We start from the raw sequence: 13,167 nt of genomic DNA on the forward strand, positions 1-13,167 counted from the left end.
AAAATGATTCAAAATTTATTCAAATTATTCAAATTCAAATTAAAAGAAAATATGTATTATCCAAACCTTCATTAAATTCATTTGACTTCAATTTACTTCAGTATTCTGAAAGCTTAATTAAATTTATAGTCTGTCCGACTTTAAGCTCGGAACTTTCTACATTTCAGTAAAAACGAGAGGAGCTAGTGTTTCTACACAGTAAACTGATCAAAGATAGTTACCTCATCAAACATGGTTGTCTCATCAAACATAGTTGCCTTATCAAACATAGTTGCCTCATCAAACATGGTTGTCTTGTCAAACATGGTTGCCTCGTCAAACATAGTTGCCTGATCAAATGCTGTCTAGCCACTGATCCTTTATCTCAATTAGAATTGATCTTCAGCACCCCATTTGTTTTATCAAGTCCGCAGACGCGTTTGGCTCATGTCATTGCGCTCCATTTGTGAAGATCAGTGCTCATGATGTCAGTCACTGGACTGTCAAGTCAATACACGATTATTTTCACTTAGCTCGTATAGTGCTGAGTGCAGCGGTAAGGAGTGAGTGGTGTTTTGCGCTGCTTTCATTGCAGCAATATCACCAGATACACCAGACACCAGAAAATGGGCCTCACACATTGTACCCATGTGAGGAATCGAACGGATGCTTTAACCACTAGGCTACCCTCTACCCCCCCCCCCCCCCCCTCCCCTCCCTTGGCCATTGAGTATATATCGATTTGGTGTTCTAAGTGAGTAATAGGTCACACAGCTGTCGCGACAATAATTCGCAATATTCTGTGGTGTTTGCATCTACTAATGATAACCCTGGCGTCCCATTATCAGCGCAATGATATGCTAAACCTAATCCCCACACAGGTCCCACAAACAGCCAGCCTGTCTGCAGCACTGTCACGTCAACGTCGGCCTTGACACTGACTGGGTGTCTCCATTACGCGTCCCCTGCCTGACTGGATATATTCAGTCATACCCATCCTTCACAGACAGTACATGATTGACTGAGGGTCCCGTTGGTTACCGAACTGGTCAGACCCCTAGTATCAATGTTCATCCTGATGAGTGATGTTCTCTGTAGGGAGAAATATGCCATGCATCATGACAGCCTGAAAATAATCGCGTCTATGTCAGTTTGTTGTTGATAATTAGAGTGAGTGAGTATTGTTTTACGCCGATTTTAGCAATATTCCAACACTATCGCGGAGATGGACACCAGAAATGAGGCTCACATATTGCACCCAGTTCATAATATAAGCAACTATCCTTACCGATATGCAGTGATGAGAAACAGTGTAGTAAATATTCGAGCCTTTGTCAACTTATGGCAGATAACATAAGCTTATATCAAGACCAATGCGAAACGATGGAAGAGTGATATTTAGTTGATCGAATCTTCGTCAACTGATGGCTGATAGCATGAACGACTATTTATAACGTCAGGGAAAGATACATATGTCTGAAAACTGTTTAACTATGATGATGTGTGTCAAAGAATTAAAAAAGGATTAACCCATAAAAGATCTTGGTCATATTTAACTATGGTTATTCGTACATAGTTTATGCACACAGTGGAATAATGCTCACTCACTCACTCTATATGCTGCGTACACCGCCTTCCACACCGCTATTAATTAATCTGTGTAAAATCCGTCGAGAGCGTACACAACGACCAAACACCTCACTGAGCCTGACTCGTCTTTCTGATTTACGCCTGGAACGCCCACCATATGTACAAAGTGTTGCCGGAAAACAGACTTATACGTTACGGTAAATGTGAAATTCCCCAAAACACAATATCCATAATTACGTTTCCTTCCTGAATGAAATTAAACTATAAAAACAACACTTTTTGTTGAACAATGTCGCGTTTCAACAATTTCACAATCTTTTTAAAGTCACCCATACGAACAAGGACGATACGTATCCCATGACACACCCTGCTAACGTATATCTACTGACATCGGGGCAGCTGAGTGGTACAATGGTTGACGTGTTCGCTAATCTCGCCAGATACCCGTGTTTTATTCCTCACAAGGGTACAGTGTGAATCCCATTTTTCCCGTAATGTTATATTGCGGTAGTATTGCTAAAACCGCGTGAAACAATACTCACTTGCACCATTCTGCTATGGAAAGACTGTCTATCAGATCTTGGAGAGTGAAAGATCGCTTGTTAGATTCTCCGTGTCATTTAAAGACACGCAAAACAAACCCGATGTTACCCTGCGTGCACTATGTTATAAACAAAGGACCGGGTAGGGGTTGGGCTTGGTAGGGTGTTCATGAGTGTAATGCATCAGAGTTGGGTAGCGGTTTTAAAATTCGGAAGGTCTCACATTATGCTAAGGCCTAGATCTTAAAATCAGGTTCGGACTGGTGCAGCCAAGAAGACACACAGGTCAATAAGTGGAATAGGTCTGAACACGATGTTAAACCCGTTCAAACTCGGGTTAGATTTCTCTTCAACACCTCTTGCTTGTCGTAAGAGGCGACTAACTGGATCGGGTGGTCAGGCTTGGTTGACACTTGTTATGGGTTCCAATTGTGTAGGTCGATGTTTATGCTGTTACCCGATAATTTTACAGACCGTGGTCATATAGCTGTATTAGTCATGAATCTGGTGTAAAACAATAATCATATCTAATCAAAGAATACGACGCTGAACTCCATCCGTCTTCCACAGCTGTTACTGGGACAGAACAACACAACATCCTCTGTCCTGATTTTGTTGTTCGACATTCACCTTCCACTGCCCTTCTTGAGCAACACTTATTTTAATTGGCAATACAGGCGAAATGAAAGAAAATATATAAGCATTTTATGCTACTAATCACTGAAAGAATTATTTTGCATTACCATTCAGGCAGATGTTAATACATGTTTTGAATAATTCTGTTAATAACGCTTCGTATACACAGCTGTTATCGTATAAGCGCTATTTACAACAAACACCTCAGCGTCTAGACTACTTCCCTCAAGAAGGACTCTCCGTACAACGTAATTAAATTGCATATGTAAGCTGTAGTTACGTTTCACATGGGGCTAACTCAGCCGATCGGTACAGTTCTTTATTAATTTGAGAATAGTAAAATATATTATCATGTTTTCACGGTTAATAAGATACCCGTGAAGATCCAGGTTAGAAATGGTCTTCAGTAACCCATGCTTGTGGTAAGAGACGACTAAAGGGATCAGGTGGTCAGGCTTGCTGGCTTGGTTGACACATATCATCGTCTCCCAAATGAGTTGATCGATGCTCGTGCTGTTGATCATTGGATTGTCTGGTCTCGAATATTTACAGATATATATGAAGTGTGGCAACAAACAACAAACATATAAATATCCTAAATAAACGACATGTACAAACTGAGCGGACAAAGGGGTGGTGAAATCAGTCACAAGGGTTCAATACTCCACATCCACTCTCGACCAATTATCCCTCGAATATTGCATGGAGCTGTGCGGAGCGAAACATTATTATCTCGTTATTTTGTCAGTAATTTTCCTCAAAATAACCTTCCACGTTAGCGTAATTGACTTTACAATCAGTCGACGCGGGGTCAGTATGAACTTATAGAAGCGATTTCCTCCAAACTATTTACCATTGTATAACTGGATAAAATGCACATGAATTTTTATGCTTGTACGCTTAACGTTTCATTGTTATTCAGCACCATTTCAATGTGCTGTTACTTCTTTCGATCAGTATATAGTGTATAACATGTACAGATAATATACACTTGAATATGTATGCTTGTACGCTTAACATATCATTGTAATTCAACACCATTTCTTGTTATTCAACACTATTTCTGGGTGGCGTTACCTCTTTCAATCAGTATATATGGTATGACCACGATAAACTATACTTGATGATTGAAGTTCATATACTAAAATATGCCATTTAACACTATTTCTATGCGTTCCGTTACCTCTCTCGATCGGTATATATCCACTTGACTTGAGTTCTGGATGGAAGCTGCAAATCGAAAATTTAAATTATCTTGAACAAATCTGACGAAACTGTAAAAAAAATCTCGACGGCATAAAAAGCAGCGCATATCCCAAATTGTTCCGCAGTTCGTTCTTCCAGCTGTTCTAAAATGAGCCCCTTTGTCACTTCTTCTTCCAGGAATGTGTCCGATTGGTGAGATAAAGCCTCCCCGAACGAGATCGTAGGTTACGCAGCAGTTATACTGCTAATCGATGAAGAATGTAACGAAAAAAATACGCTCCTTTTTACTCAATCACTCTGCAACGTGTTGAAAATGTTGTGCAAGCAGTTTTCGAACCAACAAAAACAGAAATAATCCCTGTGAATGGGTCTGGTTTTCTTCAAGTCGGTAATAAAAACTTGAATTCAATTAAATCGCTGACATATCGTCGAATCGATTTGCAGTGGTATGCAAGAGCTAAAAAGTGGCGCATAGTTATCTCCCCTGAGAGAATTGTTCTGCCGATGGCGGTAAAGATTGCGGGACGATTGATGGCGTAACGTTTCCACCGATATACAATTGCCCGTCGGTTTTCATCTTCAACAGAAATCAATGCGAACGCTGGAAGCTCGGGAATATTCGTTCCTGTGTTTACGTACCCTGTCTTCCAAGTGTCGCTATCGACTGACATTAATACACTCTATCGTTTAGAAGGCGATTGCACGACACCATTGCCCTTTAAACCTTGTGTGTTTTAATTAACACTTCTCATTTTAAAGAGAGCTTCGACTCTGCACGATCGCGTCCCAGCAACGTAAAGCCTAACCATTCAAACAAATATCTGTATGCTAATTGAGGTTCATGATATAGTTCAATTCATAAATATCTTGTTACCTAAGTACGTAGACACAATTTAAACGTCTAGACGTAAGCCAGAAATAGAAACGAACTTCAAGATCCTTGCCGCCCCTTACCTTTAACTGTCAGCCAAAAGGATAACAAGTAGTTTTGTTTTACTGATTTCTGCTTTGAAACTCTCAAAACTTGTTTACAAAAACTCTGAACAGGATGGCCAGTTTGCAATGTAAATTGAAATACTGAAAAGTTGTATATTTTTACGCTCAAAAGTTATGATAAATAGTGTCAGACGTTTCAGAGTAATCGATTTTCTGTCAATAATATCTTTGGTCGTAAATCTCCCACATGTTTATGTACCATTAGAAACATTTAGACCTCAAATTGCCTCAAATTTCTCTTTCAACTGTTTTGAAAACGACCTGACCCCAAGCTTAAGGGGTATTATTGCTTAAAACAGCCCGAATCAATTATGTCCCAAGTCGGCATGTGTCGTAACGGACGCAGGCATGATTGCATGGAGGGAAGAATTCACTGCGCTTTTCATGGAATGTCAATTATAAAATATGCATGGATGAGTGAGCCTAAGCCATGCTATGTTCAGATATTGTTTTTCGATGTTGGTGTTTTCGTTCAGCATTTTTTTTAACCATGCTTGAAAAAGCTTTTACCAAAATGGCTCAGGTAGTCGCTGATTGGATTGAATCTTTATTGATTGTTTTAACGTGTGCAAGAAAGTGTTGGCATTTCTTTGCATAAAGCGGTAAATTGGCTTTTCATTGAGCTTCTCCGGATCATTTAACGCGTCCATAAGATACGTTTTTTATGGATCAGCTGATCGATTCGCTGTCTGTGCCTTATCTTTAAATAATAAAACTATGGGTTTGGATCAGCTGTATACTCATGTCGTGACGAGCAAACACTTTAACCACAAGGCTACACCACCGCCCCTAAATTAATTGACAAATTGTTCGGATTTTTAGAGTTCCGGGTCAAGGGATTGTGACTACAGATGACGTTTGTTACAATATATTTCACGTTCTTAACAGTTCTTATCGGAAAACTCGAGGTTTCCGTTTTCAAGTCGTTCGGAACGTGATATAATGCATAGATGAAGCATAAGGTAGAGACATAAATAATGAATGTGTATATATTGGCATGTGCATCAACACAACTGAACGCATCATTTATGAAGGAATTCCGTTACAAGTCACTCAGTACTTTAGGAACTTTGCCGTAATGGCCTCTCCGAGTGAGTTTAATACCAGCACCTTGAACGGTGTTTTTTCCTCGAAATATCAAAGTATGGCAGAAAATGATGACATTTTGGTTTATGGCATCGTGTGAATGTATTTCAATTTGTTTTTAAAATGCACTGAGTGGAGTTATTGGCAGATATTCAAGAGACCAAAGAAGCCCCTTACTGTTACTCTCGTAACGTCTCGGAAAGTCTCGCCTGTTAACACACTTGTCAGTACACAGAAACTCCTACGGCGTTCAAGAAGGAATTGCAATTAATGTTGTCATATTCCTGCCGACAGGGGGTCCTAAGGTGCGAGTCTTTGACAGAGGAATTGGTAACTACATTTATCAGGAAAAATCGAACGCCAGGGGCACAATCTGTTTGTTTGAAGCTGGCTAAATATCGTCCCGGGCCTGGCAGATGAAGACTCGATGCTTCAGTGGTATTGATTGTGAAAGAGAGTTTCGTCCTGGAGTAATGATCGCTAGGGGCAGGGGGAGACGCCGCCCCGTGACTACATCACGCGTCATTACACCGACATCGTCGACAGAGGCCACTCACCGACAGGCAGAAGACTAACAGTTGTGGTGATTGCCATCAAACGTCAGCCATTCCACGTCTGATGTACTTTCGACCGTCTGATACCTTGATTATTTCTGTGGTTTCGTTGTTACGAGGAAAGATTGCTGTAATACACCGTTAGATTCGTACCTGTCAAGTTTACTCCGTGTTGGAAGGAGCCGTGAAGGCAATGTATAGCTGAGCACAGAGCCGGCAGGCTACAAGTGGAAAGTTTGTGACAGTTGATATTCTACTGGGATCAATCACAGAAGTTCATGGGAACAAAGTGGAAGACTGATTCAAGGAGAAACGCTACATAATACAAGGGGTTGTTTCAAAGAATGTTTAACAGACATTCTAAGAGAATGCTTAAACGAAGGATAAAACTTTGAACTTTTAAACTGTGAGGTCATCCCATTACCCAATGGTTGTGATTACTCGCCTGGAAGTCGGCTACTAGATTTGTGTAAGCAGAAACAGCTGGTCACATAATTCATCACTGAGTCTAAACCATAAATCTGTGAAACTGTTACACCTCAAAACGATTCATATTTCTGGCTTGCTATAACATCGAAACCGACACCTGTGAACTCCACATCTGTTTTGAGGCAGTGAGATGTTACATGAGAAGCCATGGACCATCAGCAGAATCATTCATGAGAGGAATTCCTCAAAGTGACTCAAAGAAATTCTGAGACAGTACACCAAGTTTCCGATCAGCCTGACTTGATTCTGGGACGGTTCCAACTTCTTTACCAGGCAATCCTGATTTTCTCCGTGTTTTTGCCGACGTGTATTGACCCGAGTTGTGACTTGTGGCCGATGTTTGCCTTGGCTAAGTGCTTGAAGGCCTTTGGCCATCCTTGGTCAACATTTGAGGAGGCTGCAGTATAACGCCAAGAAACAGATGTTCCAGGACAGTGTTATGAAATTATGAAGAAGTGTTGCGTCATAAAATCAACATCATCGTTTTTAACATCAGTACCTCCTCATTAACATAGGGACACGTCTATCGCTGACATTTATATCACCATAGAAAACAGCCTGAACTTCAGAACATGAGGTCTTCGGGGAAAATGAGTTCTAAACGCTGTTATAGAACTTGAGGGATGAAGGACAATGCCAATGGATAAAGTGGCATTTCACTCTGTGCAGTACGAAAGTTAACTCAATTGCTCACAGACTGCGTGAAAGGTCAGCTTGTATGTACACTTTCATTCATTTGAACCGTACAAAACCTGTGGAATCTTAATTCAGCGCCAGAGACAGAATAACACAAATGAGAGTGGGAAACGCATTTTTACACAGAAGTGTGTGTTCCATTCACTGCATTACGGCGATAGTACAGGAGACCGAACGGCCCCTACTGAACTAGTGAGAGCTATCGACCCGTCCGTTCTTCTGGGCTAAATACCAGCTTAAGTAATATACCAGAAGGACATCAACAGTTTTTTCCACAGCGTTTAAGAAGTAACAAAGCAACTGCCTCTGGTAGCCTGAGTTATTGACCAGCGGTAGAGTGATTAATACCCTTTCGTGAGAAGAGGGCTGGGTCATCGACGTCTTTTGAGAACTTTCACAATCTGGTTCATTATTTATGTGCGACGAGACCAGCATTGGTTTAAAATCTTTTCTTTCTTTGCAGGTTGGAGACTACGTTGATTTAAAGTAGATTCGCCTGAAGAGTGGGTTATGGAAATGATTTCATGTTAAGGCAATATATGTAACTATATATGTGTATCGTGTTTGAACGTCTTTGGATGTAGTCCAGACTATTCTTCAGATCGGCACCGTGACATCGGAGTGAGGAGTACATTTGAACGTTCCGGGGGGAAAAGGGACTAAAACAAGTGTTTTGTTTCCCAGATAGGTCTTTCTACCGGAGACTTGAAGACTGCATAGCATATTCACCTATGTTTAACAGCTGGCATCTTAAATGTCCCGGAATTGTCTTGTCCAAGAACGTTGAGTTCCTTGGTTTTCAGAGAAGGTCCTATAGAGAGACCTCATTGACAAAGTTGTTTTACATTGCTTAGCATTGTCGTTGAACATCTAAAGACCATCACATAGACACGTGTGATTCTGGGGTTCGATCCCCACTGTGAAACCGTTAAGGACGACGTGCAGAGAGAGTCCATGTTTCTTTGAACTTTAATGTCATAGTGAACTTTGACATTTTACTAAAAGGATTTCCATCCATGCTGATTGAATCCCTTAACACCTGTTTTATTGACTCATTTAACACCTAATGAAAGCTTGATGCTCTAGAGAGCATATGGGACAGGCGACCGATCCTGAAACTCCCCGCTGACATGTGATCGTTGAAATATTAATAACTATTGTATTTTTATTGTCTGTGAGGAGCAGGAATACATTATCATCCCGGAAGCAACACCAGGAGACGACGTGAAATCTGAAACCTCTAGACAGTGATCATTAAAACCGCTCGAAGTTCATATCCTTTTTACAACCAACATTGGTATTAAAGTGCTTTTTAACTTGTCAAGAACCTTGTCGAAATACCCCCATGAGCAGTATTCAGACCGATATTGATGAGAGAACAAGAATTAAAGTTGAGAGTGCGAAGGTGATAGAAAGACTTAGTGATAGAACTTGCCGTGTGTGCAATTGGAAACTATCATTTAAGCCTGCATAGTGTGATTCCTGTTCTTTTCTCATCTCTAACGGTGATATCGGTGGCGTTAACGACAGCATTCGGAACGTCATTACCTCCATCTCAGGGGACTTGGGGACGGCAGTCAGGAGGCGAGGGGAAGAATTGCAACTTATTACAGACAACGCCAGTAATCTCAGAAAACAATCTCTTCCCAGCTCATCTGAAGGCGTAAAGCGCTCATCCATGCAGAGAAACTATTTGATTTGTTATGTGAGAAAACATTTTGCGAGCCCAATATTTCAGAATTCCCTCCAAGGCTATCATCATTAACCGAGGGAGTTATTAACCCGCCCCGTGAGCTGGAAAACAGTTAGAATGTCACAGTGAGTACATCGTTATTATAACAGGACCCGGATCGATATTACTGCGCCATCGAACCTTTCAGAGTTCAGAGGTCACGTTTGGCAGTAATTACGACGTCCTTCCGCAAATAGTGCCCCACTTGGCGGTGTACGTTGAGAGAAAGGTCAGAACTCTGCTCATTCACCGGTGATTTATTCCGTTCACACTAAAGCATTTAGCCTCGTATAGCCCTAATTGCCAGAACTTCACTCAGCTCCGTTTCCGTGGGACGTATATCATTCCGGATCCCAACCAAAGCCTTCTGTAACATAGCGTCTACTTCATACGACTTTGATACAGCACCAGCGGAGGGCGATCTGATTTTATTACATGATACAATCGGAACTTCGTGGACACGGTGACGTTTAAGAGTATTTGTCGAACATCCCAATTCACTTCTGGAGAACTGGCGTGCTTAAGGACTATCATTACCACAGTCAACTGTGGTTAGTTCGAAAGAATATACAGGAGCTTACAAATCATAGATCATGCCATATTCAAGAGAAGGAAATAAAGTACCGATTAACTGTTGAATCGATACACAGACTGCCAATTTAACGCTCAAATTGTGACGTCATTTCCGAAATCGGCGACGTTATTTTGCAGGCGGAAGCGTGGCTACATGTAACGTTATTGATAGTGAAAAGGTCTGTGACGTTGATATCCTTCCGCCAGAATGGTATAAGTGGCCTATTGACCATGATGGATTGAATGTCTTTATGAACGGTGCCATCATAACTACATCTTGGCAGACACCTGGCTGCTCTCGGCTAAACTGTTCTCAGCGGGATTCTTTGGCTCAACAGGATGCCTTCTCCAATTCTCCTGATATGGGTGTTACTCTCGGTCCTTGTGGCAGGGACGTGTACGTTCAGTTTTCTACAGCCGTTCTGGCTGCTCCATCACGACTTCTCCCACGCATTCGGCATGATCAGTTACTGCTTCGGCGACACCCGGTACGCAAAGTCACGTGAGGTGTGTCGATTCTATGGTGGAACATTCAGCATGGGCAGGGTACCAGTAAGGGCGTGGCAAGCGTCTTGTGTTCTTTACGGTGGAGGTTGTGGTCTTATTAGCCTCAGTGCGTTCGTTTCCGTGTGCGTCACGTGCCTCCCGCGTGACTATCAGAAGTCCATGACCCGAATTGTGGGATACGTGCAAACAGTAGCAGGTAATGTTCGTGATGCACGTGTTTCAAAGAATATTCGTGAGGCACGTGCAGCAGGGAATATTCATGCCGCACAAATGGCAAATAATATTCGTGTTGCACGTGTCAAAGCTATATTCCTTGAAGCACGAGAGGATTCAGTTTCTTTGAACATAAATTTAAATGCATTTTTGATAATGCATCCTCCAAATAGAATTAAGTTGAATCCAACTGATTTTTTAATGAAAGATCAACAGTTTTATAAAATGAAGCCATATAGCTTAAAATAGACAATGGATTTATCTATTTCCCGACAAACAGACAGGCTATTCTCTGCTGTAGGCGTCTGATGACGACATGAATTTAACTGTTTTCATCTTGTCCGGCGGTTTAATGTTGTTTTTGCTGTTTAAAGATGTTCTTTTTTACTCGTTTTGACAGTAACCCTTCTGTTGGTACTCTCGTTCTTAAGGCAGAAAAACAAAAACACAACCTGTTTCCCCTGCCCTGACGACTGTTCTTACCATTTTACGCCCATTTCCCGTCGGGTTTATTCATGGGGAATACATTTCAGATCATTCCAATCACACACATAATACATCATTGACACAGCAAGATGATTGTGTTACAACCTGGTGGCGATAAACGGATTTATAGGTTGCATAAAATTGAAAACCAAAACTTCAACCAGTTGGATTCTGTGTGGCAAGTAGAAATACTTTTAAACCAGTACTACTTCAACCCTGACTGAAACCCTGGGTTTGTTCACTACAGGTAATTCGGTAGCTTTGTAGTTTTGGATAAACGGGTTAACTATTTTCTTGCTCTGAGGAAAAGGATGAAAGAATCTGTGACGGAAAAATTAGAACCCAATCAAGTCATTCGCTATAATGACCAATGTATGTCAACTCTGACGTCGCCCATCACACCAAGCGATACTACTGTCCCTGTTCGTCTGATAGCTTCATACTTGCGACTCAGTTTGAGATAAAGCAAACTACGTTTTTCATTTCCCATGTGAGTTTCTGTGAATAAAACAAAGGGCAAGATAGAACAACAACGACAGTGCATGTCTAGGTAATGACTATCGATTGCGAGATTGAGAAACATCTATTTAACCGCTGAGGCAATCACTTTACACAGAAACTTATCTCACCTCCGACAGCGTATGCATAGTGTTATGCACGCTGGGCTGCGTTGTTATGTACTGCCTAGAGTAGATGCATATTGGGCCTCGTAGTGTGTACTACATTGAGTGAGGGTCCTCTGTTTTGTAATACCTAGAGTATGTGCATACTGGGCCCTGTGTTTTGTAATACCTAGCGTATGTGCATACTGGGCCCTGTGTTTTGTAATACCTAGAGTATGTGCATATTGGGCCTGTATTATGTAAAGCCTAGAGTGAATGCACATTCGGCCTGTGTTGTGTAATACCTTGAGTATATGCATACTGGACCTCTGTTATGCAATGCCTAGAGTAAATGCATATTGGTTTGTGTTGTCCAATACCTAGAGTGTAAGTAATACATTGAGTATATGCATATTGATCCCTTTGTTATGTAAAGCACAGAGTATGTGCATATTGGGCTGGTGTGTTATGCACTACCAAAAGTGTATGCATGCTGGGCCCTGTGTTATGTAACGCCGCGACTATATGCAGATTGGGCCCTGTGTTGTGTGAACCCCAAAGTGAAGGTTTATTGCCTCGCTCTTTTACCAGCGGTAATTCCTTCAATTACTTAGGGGGGGGGCTGTTTTACGTCACAGCTGCAATATACACATATGCTGACATTCACAGAAGTCTATCATAGCACCAACAAAACACATGCTACAATAAATACGCTATTTCAGTTAGTCACTCGGAGTGTTACCAGGCACCTGTATTTCAGGGTTCTGGCCCATAAACTAAAAGAGGTCCTCTATTTTGTGAAACCTAGAGCACATGCAGTTTGGACCGATGTCATTTCTGTGTAAATTGATCATTCCCAAATTTACAACCGAAAAACGGAATGAGCACTTAAGATAAATTTGTTACTTGGAAATTAGGATTAATCACCCAAAGTGGACCGACGAAAGTTGTAAATTATTTTTGAAAGACAATGTTCATGATTAAATTGCCTCAGGGGTGTAATTAGAAATCTAATGCATTCCTGCTTGATAATTTTCATTTTATTTTCGATTTTGATTTATTTTATTCTTTTTTATTTTCTTTTTATTTCTTGCTATTTTTTGTTATTTTTTATTTTTATTTTTTTATTTTATTTATTTAATTTTTTTTGTGGTGGGCTGGGGTGGTTATATTTTGTTAAATACAGCAATCGAGGCAGTTGATATATTATTACACAAATCGAGACGAACGCCAACCTGCGCTTGCTCGTTCCAGTCACAAGCCATAGGACATTTAATCAT

General features: G+C 41.0%; 1 protein-coding gene across 4 annotated transcripts in view; it reads left to right on the forward strand.

Annotated features, from left to right (window-relative positions):
• Positions 1-13,167, forward strand: part of LOC137297246 (LHFPL tetraspan subfamily member 2a protein-like) — a 112,962-nt gene that overhangs the window by 85,173 nt on the left and 14,622 nt on the right. The window contains exon 1 of one of the 4 annotated variants that reach the window (XM_067829284.1): positions 10,305-10,782. The exons of the other annotated variants lie outside the window; for them this stretch is intronic. Coding sequence (XP_067685385.1) covers positions 10,419-10,782 — 364 coding nt within the window. The 5' untranslated portion in view covers positions 10,305-10,418. Of the gene's footprint in view, positions 1-10,304; positions 10,783-13,167 lie in introns of those variants that run through there. 4 annotated transcript variants of the gene reach the window in all.

The sequence above is a fragment of the Haliotis asinina genome, chromosome 1, assembly GCF_037392515.1.
Source record: "Haliotis asinina isolate JCU_RB_2024 chromosome 1, JCU_Hal_asi_v2, whole genome shotgun sequence".
Lineage (NCBI taxonomy): Eukaryota > Metazoa > Mollusca > Gastropoda > Lepetellida > Haliotidae > Haliotis > Haliotis asinina.